Here is a 17,683-nt window from a genome sequence, read left to right as displayed (position 1 = left end):
ACATTCATACAGGCACACACACACTCATATAGGTACTCACACTCATATAGGCACACACACTCATACGGGCACACACACTCATACGGGCACACACATTCACACAGGTATATATACTCATATAGGCACACACAGTCACATTCATATAGGCACACACACTCACACTCATACAGACACACACACTCATACTGGCACATACACACTCATATAGGCACAGACACACACACTCATACTGGCACACACACACTCATATAGGCACACACACACACTCATACAGGCACACACACACTCATACAGGCACACACACTCACACAGATGCACACAGAGCAAGCACAGCAACTAACAAAGCTGGTTAGCTGTAAACTCACAATAGAAACCGGAGCTAGAAGCGCAGTGCACCCTTCATATCCAGGGACAGTGACTCCCTAACATACTCTGGGTGCTGACATCCAAAGGTAAACAGAAGCAATATGGCCTGGCCAAACATTCACTATGTGTGAAGCACTTTTCATATAAAATAAATAAGCACTGAAAATTTTAATCTAAGTCATTACAGCAATTAGTATTACAAAAGAGGTCACAACAGAGGTCATGTCAGACCAGTAAGAACATGAATTCATTTCATTTTTCTAAGAAAGATGTGAATGCTCTATTTTTCAAACTTTTATCATAATAACTTGATGTTAAAACTGATTCAAACAGATGTTGACATATTAAAATAGTACAATCTAAACACAGAAGTATTTCCACTTAGAACCTTCACCTGGACTTACCATAAGCTGTCCCTGGGCCAAACTCAGTTCCTGCGTCAATCATATACTGTCCCAGAAGTTCTGGGTTGTTTACACGACTTGGTGCTTTCCTATCCAGTTTCTCATAAACAAATTCTTCTATCCTGGCATCTAGGAGAGAGGGCAGGAATATCAGTGTTTCAAAAGAACGAAAGATCCAGGCCTGGTGGCATGGGCCTGCAGCCACAGCAATGGGAGGCGGAGGCGGCACGCTGCCCTCCAGGGCTAGAGACACTGCACAGCCAAGACCTTTACTCCCAACCAGAACAAATCAGAGAATTTTAAATAAACTAGAAAAGTTATTTTAAAAGTTTGTTCCCTTTCCAGCCACTTACCGCCTCTTAAAAATGCAAAATTAGCATTTATTCAAGTATGTCTCTTTAAGTCTAATTATATAATCTTTAAAGGTTTATAGTTCAGAAATCTGGTAATGTATCTAGGCACAAAAGAAAATATTCTAAAGTTAAACTTCTTATTTGGGTAGTTTTTGAGGTTTTATGTTTCAGAAGAGAAATTTATAAAGTGAAGTTGCCTTTAACTGACTCTGAAATTATGCTTATGATTTTAAAGTCAGGAATATCTAATTAGAGAAATACAGATACAGAGTATCCAAGGTCTAGGAGTCACATCTGACAACCTTTTGGCATGAACATGTAATTCTCTCTTACAGTGTCTAAACATAGACACAGAGCTTAAGGGAACACAGTGCCGCCTTGATAGTCTTCAGACTCATCAGCAGTATGTCAGCTAACATCCTTTTTTTTCAGAGGGGTTGGAGCGCACACACATGCAGATGCCTACAGTCACCAGAGTTGATGTTTGGGTTTTTTCCTAAACTACGGTAACAGGTTTGTTTTTTTTAGTTTTTGATTTATTTTTTTAAGGTCCAAAAAGTGGTAATGGAAATACTTCAGAAGTTGGCTAAACTGTTAACTCTAACATATAAAATACATGAATTAGAGAATGTCAAAATAACACTTGCTTTTTTGGCAGAGTCTGCTGCAAAACCACAAAAACTGTAAAACAGAACTTAAAACCCTTTCAATTAGCCAGGGGCATGCCTTTAGTCTCAGGACTTCGGAGGCAGAGGCAGAAGAAGTTCTGTGAGTTTGAGGTAAGCCTGATCTACTTAGTCAATTCCAAGTAGCCCGAGCTATATAGAGAGACCCTACCTCAGAACAAGAACAAAACGCCAAGGCCTTTACTAAAACCTAAGTGAGTCATTTTGAAGTATCTGTCCATGTAATACTGACCAGGGTTCAATTTTCTAATTGTGATTTTCAGCTCTAATTGCTGTTTAGTCTACTGGGTCAGGAGTTAAAAGGTAAATAATCCTACACTGTTTTGATTCAGTAAATAAATATGTAGTATATTAGTAAATATTGCTTCATTTCATTAAGTTATTCACAAGATCTGAAATTATGCAGGCATTTCTGCTATAACATTATATATTTATGCATAGTTCTTTAAAAGTATCTAAATTATAGGGCTTTCAGGAAAGACAAAAGGCTACTTCAAGTTCATGTAATTTTATAACAAGCGCACAAAACAATCACCCTGATTTAGTTCCTAGAGACCAATGGAGCGAAGGCCCGGGCGGATATTGTGTTATTTGCCTCCCTCACCCGCCAGTCGCTGAGCACAATCGCCATTCAGAAAACACACTGTATACAACATACTGTATACAGACTGTTCTCCATGTGGGGTGCTAAAGTATAGTTGGGTATAATTTAAATGTTAATGAGCAAGGAATACGGCACTGTGTCTGTGGTGTCCATAGACAAGAAGCCTTACGTAAGGCTTACATAGTTAATTTTTAAAGGCTGTAACAATTTAACTACAATGGCACACGATTATTAGTATTTTTATAATGCATTAAGTTTAAGATAATGGAATTTTGCAGTGTGCTCATAATAGCATTGGGGACAGGAAAACACGCACAGCTGCCTTTGCCCTTTAGTTTTGGTATTTAAGAGCACCTTAACAAGACTAAAAGAAGGCCAACAGAGTCAACTAACCAACTGTTGGGGGTCCCCAGAGACTGAACCACCAACCAAAGAGCACATATGTGCTGACCATAGACCCCCCACCCCCACCCCAACACATATGTGCAGCTTGGTCATCATGTGGGTCCCCAACAACTGATGAGGTGGGGGTGCAGCTGCCCCTGAGTCTGTTTTCTGCCTGTGGATCCTGCTCCCTTAACTGGGCTACCTTGCCTAGCCTCAATGGAAGAGGATAGTCTTGCAGTGACTTGATGTGCCAGAGTGGGTTGCTATGGGAGGGGAGGACTCCCCCTTATCAGAGGAGAGGGGAGGAGGAGTGGGGAGGTGGGGACTCAGAGGAGGGGGGTGCAATTGAGATGTAAAGTGAATAAATAATGGGGAAAAAAGACTAGATGTCAACTCCTTTGGTTCTAGCGGAAGCTCCACTTCCAGTTAGCTTGCTATGCTGCCCAAGAGGCTCACCTAGCAATTCCATTCTGTGAAAATGAGTGCACGCCTCATGTGCAAGGCCCTCAACACTTGGTGCTTGTCTGAAAATCAAGCTTAATAACTTATGGGAAAATATCAAACTTAAAATGTCTGTTTTTAAAAGGGCCTACATCATGTTAACTGTACATTTTTTAGGAGGTGTATGGAAGAGTTCATCATGTCTTCTAACCTAAATCACATGCATAAAAGCCACAGACCCTGAAGACACAAAATACACTCTTTTCAACCTGAAAGCCTCTGGCTAGCAGCACGCAGGGCAGGGAGCAACGGGGCCTTACTTGGGTTTGGCTGCAGCAGCACCTCGGTCTGCTTCATTATTTTCTCTGTCCATATCTTGGTACACTCAGCTTTGCTAAGGAGGTTTTCCAGGTGAGCATCCAGTTCTGTCTTCTCTGCTTGGCCAAGCTTTTCTTCTGTGAACTGTAAATATTTAAAATAAGAATGAGTATATAAACACACTTCAGATACATATGAAACTGCCAGAGTAAAAATCAAATCCAAACAACTGTAGACATGCAAAGAATTACCCTCTGGGGTTGTTTATAAGTCACTGCTTCTTAGTGTTGTTTTCTGCCTGTGGTCCTCGATCCATCCTCCTACCACAGAATTTACAATGACTATCGTATACTCTCTGATAAACTGCATGGTGTGAACGCAGTATTTCATGGTACATACATATTCCTAACAAAGACTACGACTTGGATTGGCTGACCCTGACTTCAGACGCTGAGAGCATGTTAATGAGGGTAAGCTTTTCAGGATTTTTCCTTCTGTGTCATCTATCATAGAAGCAGCACAGTGGACACAGAGGTGGACATAGGACACAGAGATGAGGTTTTACTGTGTGGCTCAGAATGGTTTTGACTTTTTCCTGTCTCAGCTTCCCAAACAACAAACGTTTTGAGGATTAAGTGAGAGTGTCTATAGAAATAAATCTCTCTACTTAGAGCCTGGTAATTATTGTTCAAATTTACAATACTTTAATTCCTTTATGACTTATGTATTACTTGAAAGTTTAACTACAGCCAAGTTACACATTTATGGGTTTCTCTGAGCAAGCATCATTTGGGTTGGTTCTTCAGGGTTTGCTCCAACAATGTGTTTATAGGCTACTTTCTGCTTCATTATTCATATAGCAGTATTTTTTAAAATATTTATTTTTAAAAAAGAATTTAAGTACGTGTGTGTATGTGAACCTGAGAGCGTACATGCCCACAGAGTCCAGAAGAGGACACTGGAGTCCTGAAACTGGACCAGTGGAGGTGTCAGCCACCAGCCATGGGCGTTCGGAATTGAACTCAGGTCCTCTGTCTGCAAGTGCATCTGCATCTTTATCTGCTGAGGTACTTCTCAGTCCCAAAATGTAGGTGTTCTCAACTACCAGAAATGTAGTTGTATATAGTCAACATACCCATTTTGACTACAGGCTGTGTGAGTGGCAAGGAAAAGCAGCCATGTCAGCATAATAGAGAAAAAACAGTCTCTGATCGTATGGAGCATTCTGGATACCTTCACATAAACCACATGTGTGATATCCAAGGCTCTATGTCATATGTAATTTTCCCCTAGAATATATGGCATTTCTCCTTTAATGTAGGAAAATCAAGACTCGATGGTCAGCTAACTGAAGTATGTAAACCTCACCCCTTCCCTTTCTTTCCTTTCTTTTGCTTTATTTCTCTGAGTTTTACATCCATCTCTTTGGACTTCATTCTTCTTGGCTTCACACTTCCAAAGTATTATCAGCACTCTTAGCTGAATGGGTCTCTTGGCCCTTTTCCACAAAGCCTACACAGGCCAGAGGTCACCTCAGTGAACAAACTTCGAAGAGCTGTTCCAAAGCTACTGCTGTAAGACTCCCAAACCTGCCAACTACTGTGTGCAGGCAGTGCACAGTGTGCTGTAACTAAGGCCTGGGCAGCAAGAATGGCAAACCCTGATCCCAAGGTCAGCCTTAGGACAGCGCTGGAGAGTCTTTACTTATTCTTCAGGATCTAAGCAGCAGACCTTTTGGAGAGGCATGTATTAGAACTTTACATGTCCAAACATTACCTCCAATGGTTTGGTAAAACTCAGAAAGCACCAGGGAAAGGAAACACATGAAGGTGATCATTATGTTTAAAAGAGGATCAAGAAAATTTTCTCTTAGCTTTTAAAATATATGCCATTTTTTTCCTTTATCTATTCACTCCTCCAAGAAATACTTTTTCTTTAAAAATGTAAAATTACATTTAATTCAGTGTGTATGCTTATGCATATGAGTGGCAGGAAGCCAGAGGACAGCCTGGAGTTGTCCTCTCCTGTGTCATGGAGGTCGTGGTGACAGAATGCAAACATTGGCTTGGTGGCAGCTGCTTTCAGGGCTGAGCCACCTCCCTAGCCCTCGGCAATGTTAAGCACCTGTGCATGTGCTAGTGCTAGGGCAAGCTCTGGGATTTCTAACAAAGCAGGTGAAGTCTTTGTTCTTAAGAACCCAACATTTTTATAGGGAAGAAACAAAATGTAAATGATTTGAGAAGGATGCAAAGGTTTAAAGATGCCCAACTGAAGACCAACATAGGTGATTTGATCTCTTTCTGAGTGACAAAGTACATCTAAGTCCAGAAGAGTAATTATTTGGAAGAGGGGGAATCGGAAGGATTGGAGATGCCTTCACTGGGGAAGATTAAGCCTGAAGAGGCAGGGGTGCCAGCCTGGGATGGAGAACGGCATTCACGGTACGTGCAGCTCGTCTGAACCAGGCTGTGCAGAGATGCAAGCGTGGAGGGTATCGGGCATGCAGTGTTCCTTCTGATGACTGCCAGTTGCTCTTCCACAGGCCCACTATTGCCACTTTTATACATATTAAACATTAATTTCCATAAAGAAATCTACAATATCTAAGAACAGACTTTCAAAGAATAGATTAATATCAGAAAAATCAACATTATTAATTTTTGTGTGAGGTACTCTTCTAATAAGATTTGATCTTTGTTAAAAGGTAGAACTAACTGAAATGTAATATCTAAGAATTATGAAAATACAGGCTCCCATTTTAGTATGTAAAATGCCAGTTATGTCTAACATATTTAGTGATACTAGATTTAAAGTTACAGATTAGAAACTATTAAAACATGTTTATGATAGTTAACTCAAGATATAGTCACTGCATTTATTGTGACAAGTTAGGATTCAGGAAAGCTTTGTGACAGTTTTTCTAATGTTTTAGATTGTTTTCTAATGTTTTCTAATGTCTAATGTTTTCTCTAAGAGACTTAGCGGCTGGTGGCCTGGAGCTGTAAGATTAGTAAACTCTTTCTTCCCAAGTTGGTCTTGATTATGGTGTTTACCACAGCAACAGAAAGCACTCTAGAGAAGTGACTTATACAGTAGGAATCTACAAAAATGAGCAGGTTTATGCTGCTTCTTCTTTTTTTAAGTTCAGAAGACAATGAACAAAACAAACAAACCCTCAAAGACAGAACAGCAAACTCCTCAGGGACAAAAGGAAGCTTTCCCTCAGAGGCTGACTGCGGAAGCTGTTAGACAACAGTTCTGGAGGACAGCCCACCGCCCCACAGCAAGGTGTCCCGAAGCAGGAGAGCTCTAGCTGTGCTCACACTCAGCTCCTGTTCTCACTCCACTCACACTAGGCTTCCCAGCTCAGCAAACATGGCCTCCCTGGTCCTCAGAGTTCAACAATTTCTTATTGTTATCGTTGCTGTTGTTGCTACTGAGAGGCAGACAGCTGTGGTCCTACTCGCAGGATGGCCGTCAGCTCGACGCCTTTCTTGCCTTCCTGCGAGTTCGGGCACTGTGGCATGTGCACTAGGCCCAGGTTCTTTCTAAAATGACCCCAGCCCAGAAAAGAAGACATCTTTGTCATGTGTCTGAATTCCCGAATGTCAGGGCTTGGTTTGTGTTAAGAATTCTACGTGCTAAGGTATACATTTTATTTATCAGACATTTTCAAAACTGTATGGGTAAGAACAATAATTCTCGTGATGAATAACTTGAGGACTGGACTGATTAACACTATGGCTAAAGTGTCAAGTACTGGGACTGAATAATTACTTGTTTGACTTATGCTGATCTCAAGAAGTTAGTAGTTCATATATTTTATTTATAATGCAAACACACCCCAGGCAGTGCCTCATTGTGCGGTGTAGCTGTTTACAGTACTGCAGACCTAGCTTCGCTTCTTCACAGGATACTCAGTTAATTACCAAAGTCAGGATGGCTTAGCTGCTATCTTGGATTAAAAAACAGTGGGAGCTGGGGCTGGGGCAGATCCGCAGGACACTGCTACTGCTATATTTCTAAAGGGAAGTAATTAAACTCCTTTATAAAATGAAAAAATATGCCTATTTCCCATGATGACATATGTGAGGCCCCACTCCTCCAATGCATCATCTGATGCCCAGTTCCTCACACCTTTCACGTGCGGCACAGTGAAAAGGCACAAGGACTGAACCCCAATTCTCTATACTCTCCAGCACGGCTTTAAGAAAGGAACTGCCTTCGAGTTGCGAGCATTATACTAGGCACTGGGCAAGTTAGTAAAGTCCAGTCACATATATATTCTACCCTAACATACTTAAAGTACCAAGACTTATCTACCTGTTTATATATTTGAATAGTTTTGAATTCATGTTCCATTTAAAAAAGAACTTTTAATAAAATGCCTGAGTAAAATGTAGGTACCTAGAGAAGTTGACCTAAGAACGGCCCACCTTTTTAAAGTACAATTTTATTTGAAAGGAAATTATTTAGAAATGGGAAAGCTTCCTTCTCTCTACAATTCTTGCTTATAAAGAGTCTCTACACAGCTCTTAAACTATTCTTGGCATGAAACTTGGTGCTTTGGCACTGTATGGATATCACCATAGCTCACAGGAGTAACTTGGTTATTGATAAGATGCTAGAATAAGAAAACAATGCTTTACTGTAAACTAATATACCAGCTTCTGGATTTCACACTGTATTTTAGAAACACCCCTTTTTCCTTGTAAATTTATTTGAAAAATACCGTGGAACATGTCAGACAAACAAAAAAACTAGCAATCTAGTGAAAAGCAGTATAATAACTTCATAAATCCATAATTCAGCTTCAACAACTATCAGTATTCTGCTAATCTGCTTTCAACTACCCGGTCTTTTCTTCTGAAAAACTCAAACTCTTTGACCATACCTTTTTAGTATGTAATGTTGACAGACAACATAAAAGGGCACACTGAAAAATCTCCGTTTTCATTCCCTCCTTAATAAATGGTTGAAGTCACAATCCAGAGTCATTTTTCACACTTTTTTTTCTCCTACTCCAGGGCTAATCTGAGAGCCGACACCTTCAACTAAGTCACAAATCCTGGGCTGGTCCTATGGGCACAGCTTTTCCACCTGGTGTCCCCAGTACTCTGAACTTTAGTCTGGAATAGCTTTCTTCTAAAATAAAAACCAAACAAACAGCAAAACCCCACAAATACTGTGCCTTTGTTACTTCACTAAGGTCTCTTGGTGCCTCATGCTATTGGAATGGAAAGCCAAACTCTCCTGGCATTGCAGCAAGACCATCACCATTTCTACTAGTAAGCACCCTCCTGCCTCCACCGCCTGGATGTTCACAGGGTCTATACTGATGGACTGAAAGGTTCGTGAGGGAAAAACTCTTCTGATTTTATGTGCTGCTAACCAGTGAAGCTAAACATGGAACACATGATTGAATAAGACTGAATAGAAAATTATTTGCCAGCTCACATGTTAGGATACAACTTAAAAACCTTTTTTTTTAAATGAAATTTTCTAGATTTACTTTCTAAACTTGAGGCTTTCAATAATTTAGATTGAATTATTATGTATTATGTGTCTGAGACACATAATTGTATTAAACTGTGGATTATGTAGTGTCACATGTTCATTAAATACCCGGAGTAACAGGTTAGAACGCTAAACAAAAGTTACCACAGGCTCCGGTGCTCTACTGAAGTCAATATTAAGTCTAACAAAATCCCATCTCATCCCCCAATTATTTAATGGCACATCTCTGGGGAGGAAGGAGGATAAAGGAGTAGGTATGGCTCCGGGCTTGTTACTCAGACATTGATTGGTCCAGGGAATCAAAGCGAGATGGAATTTCCCATCTCTAAGAGTTACTCACTGTTGGTAATAAAGTGTTCAGATTTTACCAAATGATCTTTAAGTTCTTTTGGGGCCACATCATAGTGCTGTTCTATATACCTCAACCCTGCGATGATCATTCTGAGAGAAAAATCTAATATAGTAGTGGGTCAGAGGGCAACTCTGGCTGTATACTAGCCAAGCAAGTCAGGCGAGTTATTTACCCTCTCTGAGGCTGCTTCCTTTTTAAGGGCGTGTTAACAATGCCTCTCTGGCAAAGTGACAGAGAGGGGCTGCAGCTAGTATGTTCAACGCACAACAAACTGCTTGTCATACTATTTTTCTTAAGGTAGGCAGTCCTTACCTTGGGGAACTGTCCGATTCTTTTGCCAAGGATAATGTCATATGATACCCACAGTGACAGTAAAATTAAAGGAAACAAGAATTGGGTTAACACATGAGATTTATAGTTCGGTGGCATTCTGGCACATGGGACATTTGTCTTCTTCTTACAGAACAGAGGGCTGCTGCTCCCCTATGTCACTAGCTTCAATACCAGATTGTTTACAAGCGGTGTTGTGAAATTTACATCTGCTCTGGAGATTTAACTGAGTTTGCATAATGTGGGTGTTGACTGTAAAAATCTGCCCAAGTTCCCTATTGCTGACACTTCCTTGATCGCGGGGTAAGGAGCCGCAGTGAACTTTCCCCCTCCAAGTGTGCCTGAAGCATACCAATGTGACCAGGGACACAACGACTTGAATCGCTTCCTCTCCTCACCCCTGCTCTAGATCCCATTTGGGGAACGGGTCGGAGCACCCCTAATCCCAGGTGTCCCGCGTCCTTGGTGAAGTTGGGACACCGACAGGGCCAGGCAATCTCCATTTGCCCCCCTCCACGGGTTGCTAAGCTCTGGGACAATCCTTCCAGGGGCAGAGAGGGCTGGTGGGGACAGAGCTGGCAGCTCCTCTGCGTCGAGGGGCAGGAAAAGGAAATTCCCTTCTTGGCTGGACCCGGCCCGGAGGGCGAGCGCAGCGCGAGCGCAGGGAAGGGTGGGGGTGGCGCAGAGGTGCTCGGCGTGCCCGGCCTCGCCGGCTGGGGCACCGAGGCCTCCGCCCCGGGGTGAACCCAAGGTGTCCCGGACCGAGGACGCCCTGGGCCGCGTCCTGACTCGCCTCGCCTCGCCGGGCGCGGGGCGGCGCCGAGGCGAGCAAGGCGGAAACGGCCGGCGGGGCAGGGGCGCCAGGCCGCGCCCATCGGCAGGCCCGGGTCCCCACCCGGGCGACGCCGTCCCCGACCCGCCCTCCCCGGCGCCACCACCACCCCGGCCTCAACCGCCACCGCCGCCGCCGTACCTGCACGGCCCGGCTGAGGAAGGTGCCCGCGTCGGCCGCCAGCTTCTTCACGTTGAAATCCATGATGTTCATGCCGGGCGGCAGGCGGGCAGAGCCGCCGGCCGTGCTAGCGGGGAGGCGGGGAGCGCCGCGGCTGGGCTGGGGCGCCGGGCGACGGCGGGGCGGACGTGGTAGGTGGCGGGAGGCGGCGCCAGCCCCGCGCAGCTGTCGTTTCCTGAGGGGGAGGGCAGAGGGCCGGCGCCCGGCGAGCGCGCGCCTCGCCGCTCACACGCCGGGCCCGTCGCGTCGTCGCCGAGCGGCTTGCAAGCCACCGGGACGGAGGGCGCGTCCGGAGGAACCCACCGCGGCCCCGCCGCCCCGCGACCGTGAGACCGTGAGACCGCGGCGGCGGAAAACAGCCGGCCGAGGGGGCGTGGCCTCGGCGCGGGCGTGGCGGTGGGGGCGGGGGTGTCCACGCGGGAACAGCGACCCCTGCAGGGAGGCTGGGGAGTCACCACCGGGCGGAGTCGCTGCAGAGGTTCTCGTGCGGACAGCGACCCCTGCAGGGTGGCCGAGGAGTCACAGCGACCCTGGAGGCTCACTAAGCACCAAGCCAGCGCCAGAGCATCAGTGGAAGTTCTTACCAGAACAGGAGCCTCCTGGGCTGTAGCCCACCTCACCCCGATTCTCTCCCAGAGTATTTCAGTATCTGTGACAGAAACGCACGGACAAAAGTTTCTCAGAAAAGCATGGACAAAAAGTTCCTTAAAAAGAAACAGAACCGACACTATAGAATCATTGGGCCGGATTTCCTGCTTTGGGTCTGGTGTCAAGGACTACCTATGGCTTGGGTACCTAGCCAACCTTTGCTGATCGGGATTGTCTTTATTGTCCCCTACCCTCTTATACTTTGACTGTTGAGTACCTACTGTGTGTCAGGCACTGAGTAGGTGCTGAAGAGTTCAGTCCCTGTGGTGGCGTATGGTCATCTGAGGCATATTTAGAAGTACCTCCCGCCTCCTGGGAAGGTATGTGGGAGCATTTCAGAAAGACAATAGAGAAGAAAGACAAGGTTCCTACCCAGTTATACATTCATTCACTCCTGAGTCCCTACTATCTTGCAGGGCCTCAACCTCCCCGTTCTTAGGTTCCTAGCCGTAGGATAAAGGCACGAACCACCCCCCCCTCCCCGCGCGTGCTCAGTTAATTTAGTTAATCTTTTGTTTTCTGAGAAACGGCCGCATGTGACCTAGACTGGCTTTAGGTATCTGAGGATAGCTTCAAACCCATCATCCTTTGTTTTTTCCCTTTCTTGTTCCTCCCTTCTTTTTCTTCTCCCCTCCCCCACCCCTTCCCTTATGCTGGGGACCAAACCATTGTCCGATAGATTCTGTTTTACAGTTCTTATCATGTAACTTATTTTGGTGTTTCAAGATGCCTCCAGAACCTCTAGCTTCTCAACTTAAAAAGGAAATGAATGGTAAAGGCAAAAAGGGCACGCCAATTTAGTGTCCCTTTCTCCTTTTGAAATCAAACTTTCATTTTCACATCATTAGTGAGAGCTGGGTCATTTAGGTCCTCACGATGGCACTGCCGTCTAATAAATACAACGTGCCCTGTTAAAAAACTAAGAGCATTTGTGAGAGAATAGTAGGTCTTGTCTTTAACAGTACGCATTGTTATCTTGAACAAAATAGAGCTTGTGCTAGCAAAAAAGGAGAGAGTAGTTATGGGGCAGGCAACTATTAACATGTGCTCTGCCCTTGTCCTGCAAGAACGGATGGGGTCTTAGGCCCCTGAACTTCTCTTCAGATCTTAGGTCAGTTATATAACTGAAAAAATGTCAGGAGGAAATTCTGAGGATGGAGCTCAGTGGGGAGAATTTTCCAAGCATACATGTTAGGCCCTGGGTTACATCCCCAACTGAAAGAAAACAAAACTTACAGGAAAAACTGGGGTGGAGTGGGTGGTTGCACGCCAACCCTGTTAAAAGGTGATAAAATAAACCGTCGTTTCCTCTGTTGTCTATCTTTTGGCCTGTGAGAATATTTTTTGCTATTTAATGCATTTTAGACAAAAACTAAAATGTTGAATTATTTGTGTGAATTTTACTATGTATTATTGGGGAACCATAGCAGTCAAGAGTATCTGTATGCTATAAGCTGTAGAAGAATTTTTTTAAAAACCCATATTTGAGTGTTTTGTCTGCATGTATGTCCACGGACCACTGGAGTGCCTGGTGCACTCGGAAGTCAGAGTAGAAATACATTGCAGCTATAGACCCTTCCCAAGTTCACGTCCCACCCTGGAGCACTGAGAACTGAACTCTGGTCCTGAGCCGACTCTCCACTGCATGTGTGCTGTGGCAGACGCTGGCAGAGTCTGGGGTTGCTGGAGAAGAAAGGGTGGGAGCCAGCGTTGGCGTCACATCTGTAGCTTTCTCTACTACTGCGTGTGTTTTCAGCTTCTGTCTGTGTATAGCTTTGTCTGACATGGATGTGTCATAGATGAATGTGTGCATACATGCCAACGTGTACATGTTTCTGGCTTATCTCACTTTTGGATTTTAAGACATACTTTACTGACTTAATGGTTACAACATATGGCCATTAAAATAGTCAAATAGCACAGAAGCGCACGGCGACAAGCGCCACCAGTACCTCAAATACTCAGAATTAGCCAGTGGTGACATTTGTTATTGTCTCTGTAAATATAGATGAAGCACATGTGACACAGGTGTAAGTGTGAGAATGAGAGCAACAGAGTAAGGGAATGAGGGATGGACGGACAGAGGGACAGGCAAGAGAGGGGAGGGGGAGGGGTGTACTTTGTATGAGGTTTTTCTTTTTTCTCTTTCTATTTATTTGTCTGATTTGGAGACAGGGCCTCTCTAGCGTAGGCTGGCCCTGAAAGTGTGATCTTCCTGCCCAGTGCCCCGAGTGCTGAAAGTGTGATCTTCCTGCCCAGTGCCCCGAGTGCTGAAAGTGTGATCTTCCTGCCGAGTGCCCCCAATGCTGAAAGTGTGATCTTCCTGCCCCGTGTCCTGAGTGCTGGGACCCCAGTGTGTATTTCTCTGCACCCGTCTCTGTCTCTTTTCCAAACTACTCGTTTTAATCTTAGACATCACCGTCTTCTCAGCCCAGACAACCGTTCTGTTTATTCCTGTGGAAGAGGGCATGTAAACGCCCTTTCCATCCTGCGTACACTTGACCCTCTCGCTTCTCCTCTCCTGCCACAAGAAAAACTTCCACCGTTGTCAGCGATCAGTCCTTTTCTAGTGCCTTGCGCTCCGCCTTTACTACGGTAGAACGGTAGAATGTACGTACTTACCTGTCTTTTCTTTTTTCCCCTTTCCCACAGAATCCTTACCAGCATTTAAATATGTACGCCAGGACCTCCTGAAGCGGACCTCAGCTCCCTCAGTGCCACAGTCACAGATGCTGCCCATAGCCACCCACACGACCCTAGCCCACCTCTCTTCTCCTTCCTTCTCGTAGGGGTCAAAACCTTGAAAACAAGGTTAGCAATTACAGCCTCAGCGCCCGTGATTCTCCATTTACTCTGGATCACGCGAACTTGGCCCCTTCTACCACTGTGTCTGAGAACTATTTTTTTTTTTCGTTTTCCAGCAGTAATTTTTCTACACTGTTTTCATCGTTGTCATTACCATAAGACAGTGTGTTGAGAATTTACCCACGGACCAGGTGCTGCTTTGATGTGTTAACGTTACCTGCAGTGTGTCTTAAGAACCCTCTCCTGCTTTGCCTGCCTGATGTAACCCTCTTCTGCCTCTTGAGTAGCACTTCTGATGTGGTTTACATCCTCCCCCCCCCCCAATATCCCCATTTTTCTGAACTCTAATGGACATTTCCCAAGGTCTCCCTTGTCATTTCTTTATTCTTTTCTTTAACACTGTTGCCTCCATCCAAGGGTCTGTTTTGCACAGGTGTCATAAATTTTCCTTTCATCTTATCCATTAAATCTTTAAAAGGTATGAACTTTCTCATTAAATATTACTATAATACCATTGATGCATCTAAAGAAAAATTAAAAGTATTTCCTCAGTCTTAGCAAATAGCCCATCAAAGGACAACTTTCCAGTTGTTTAATAATTATAAAAACCTTTCAAATTTAAACAATGTTTTCACTAAGTTACTCCTTTGCTTTCAAACATTGATGTCTCTTCATAAATCTTAGGATAAAGAACAAAACCAGCTGCTATACTAAAAAAACATGCACATTTTCTTTAGTGGCTTCCCCAGTCACCCAGGTCAATGGAATGAAGTATAGAAATCTTAAAGTGATGCCTCATGGTGTCTTGAGTTGATAAACAACCTATAATATTTAAAGTCTCATGCGGCTAGGTGGGGTGGTACAGCCCTCTAATTCCAGCACTGGAGACGCAGAGGTAGGTGGGTCTCTGTTTAAGGCCAGCCTGTTCTACATAGAAAGTTCCAGGCTAGCCAGGGTGGCATACATAGTAAGACTGGTTCAACAACAGCGCCAGCAGCACCAACAACAGTGAAACAATTAGCTGAGAAAGCAAAAAGTTATTAGTGATTAAGTTATTTGTCTTTTACTTAGAAGGTTATTCATTTTTTCAAAAATATACAAGTGTGTATTTTATATATTTTGAATGTCTATGATGATTCTACTAGATAGATGTCAGAGTAGCCTAAAAGGTTAATTGTTTTACAATTGAAATGTTGAGTCAAATTGCATTTAAGCCACTATAAGCTTCTGTGTTCCTCTAATGAAGAGAGAGAATGCTTTTGTCAATTTGTTTGAAACTGAGGCTGTAACTGTTTTGTATATTCAGTATGAAAGTTAGAATTCTCTTGTGCTATAGAAATTTTGGGTTTTTCATTAAGCCTTAAACTCTCTCAACTGTATAATGTCTATTAGACATAAAAACTAGTAACATTTTATTGAGTACCAAATACAAGGCAGATATGTTACTAAGATTTGAATGTTGCATCCTGTTTATCCTCAAATGATAACAGTAAAAGCATCTCAAAGGCTGGCAAGATGGCTCAGGCAGTAAGGTCCCTGGCTGTCATGCCTGATGGCCTGACTTTGATTCCTCAGACCCACATGGGCAGAAGAACCTGTTTCTGTAAGATGCCCTTTAACCTTTGTATTTGCTTGCACACATGCCTACACACACACACACACACACACACACACACACACAGTAAATCTCAATAAAATATTCCTAATGAGATAATTATTTTGAAAACCAGATTTTAAAGACATTAAATAACTATTCTTAAAACTTTCACCTAGTAGTTATTTGGGATTATTTATGAAAATACATATTTCTAAAATCTAAAGGTGTTTTGATAGCGAAAGGGTTGTTAAAACTCAGGATTTCGTTTCTGTCAGGTAGATGAAGATGTTGATTTGTGGAACTGATTAGACAGTCATGGGATGAGCACAATGTTTGTAATTATACAGATTGCGGTTGTCAGCAACACTGTTTTTCGTCTCATTTTGATCTTGGGCAAGTCATGTTGTATCCCTGATCTTTAGTTCTCTCATCGATGAAGCAAAAATAAGGTCTGCCTGTGGTGAGGAGAGGAAGGGTAACTAAGAAAACATATGCTCTCTGCTGTGGCCATGTATAGCTCAATAAATCCATGTATTATTTTTGTGAATCTGAGAGCAACACAATATTAATGGAGCTAAAACCTTTTATATTTGTGTCATGGTGGATGACCTAATGTCATGCCCATGTATGTCTGGATGTATCAATAGACAGTTTACATATAAAGACTAATGTTTAATTTTAAAAATGAACAACTGTGCTTTCTTTGAAAACCTAAGAATTACAACAACTTATTTTGCATTAAACCAACGTGTACTTAAAACATTACTGTCTCGGTCAAGGAAACAAAACCAATATCATTATGGGTTGGAGAAGCAGATCAGAGCAGCCTTTGCTGGTGCTACAGAGGACCAGAGTTCAGATCTCAGCTCCCCTGTCATGCGACATCCAGCCTCTGCAACTCCAGCTTCAAGGGATCAGACGTCCTCTTCTGGCCTTTGTTGACACCTGAACTGTGCTTATAACCCCTCCCACATACACAGAATTTCAAAATAAAATAAATCCAGTACCTCTAGCTAAAACTGCCTTCTTGTCTCCATCTCAGCATCCCCATGAAGTTTATTGTGCTTCTTACCTACTTATATTCACAAATATAGAACTTTTTATATTTTAATTTGTGTATGTTATATAGCACCTTATCTGTCCTGTGACTTTCCTTACTTGGTATTATGTGTTTGAAATAGGTTTAATGTATTTCCTTCAGTTACCTATATGCTGGTAAGATTTTTTTTTTTTTTTGGTCAACTTGATACAAATTAGTGTCCCCTGGGAAGAGGAGGCCTCAGCTGAAGAATTTCCTCTGTCAGACTGGCCCTCGAGCTTGTCTTTGATGCCTTGGAGAGCATTTTCTTGACTGATGACAGATATGGAGGGCCCAGTCCACTGGGGATGGTGCCACTCACGGGCAGGTGGCACTGGGTTGGCCAGCTGAACATGTCAGAATGAGCAAGCCAGGGAGTTGTGTTTCTCCATGGTTCCCTTCCTGGGTTCTTTCGGTGATCGACTGGGACTGGGACTGGGACATGTAAGCCAAGCAAACCCTTCTCCCTGTGAGGTAATTTTAGTCCATGCTTCATTATACCAACAGAAGGTAGCCAGGCCAGCAGAAGGGTTGATCAAATGAGTGTCTCACGTCCTCCTTGTGGAGGGCCTTACTGCTGAATATTTAGAGATTTTTACTTCTAAGTTTTAATTTTAAAGTCTCATGTGTATCCATGCTTTGCCTACATGAGTGTCTATGTATCACATCTGTACGGTGCCCACAGAGGGGAGAAGAGGGCATTGTATTTCCTACAGGGTTACATAATGGCCTGAGCACTCACGGGGGTGCTACAAATGAACCTGCTCCTCTGGGGGGGCAGCCCA

General features: G+C 43.5%; 1 protein-coding gene across 2 annotated transcripts in view; it reads right to left on the bottom strand.

Moving 5' to 3' along the window:
* Window positions 1-11,135, bottom strand: part of Sh3glb1 (SH3 domain containing GRB2 like, endophilin B1) — a 33,718-nt gene extending 22,583 nt beyond the window's left edge. For both annotated transcript variants that reach the window (XM_052179035.1, XM_052179034.1), the window contains exons 1-3: window positions 10,732-11,135; window positions 3,562-3,703; window positions 771-899 (exon numbers count right to left, since the gene is read on the bottom strand). In XM_052179035.1, the coding sequence (XP_052034995.1) occupies window positions 771-899; window positions 3,562-3,703; window positions 10,732-10,803 (343 nt within the window). In that variant the 5' untranslated portion in view covers window positions 10,804-11,135. The remainder of the gene's footprint in view (window positions 1-770; window positions 900-3,561; window positions 3,704-10,731) is intronic.
* Between the last annotated feature and the right edge of the window lie 6,548 nt (window positions 11,136-17,683).

Source organism: Apodemus sylvaticus, chromosome 4 (genome assembly GCF_947179515.1).
Source record: "Apodemus sylvaticus chromosome 4, mApoSyl1.1, whole genome shotgun sequence".
Lineage (NCBI taxonomy): Eukaryota > Metazoa > Chordata > Mammalia > Rodentia > Muridae > Apodemus > Apodemus sylvaticus.
The sequence above is the reverse complement of the archived record's forward strand: the minus strand, read 5'-3'. Positions and strand labels throughout refer to the sequence as shown.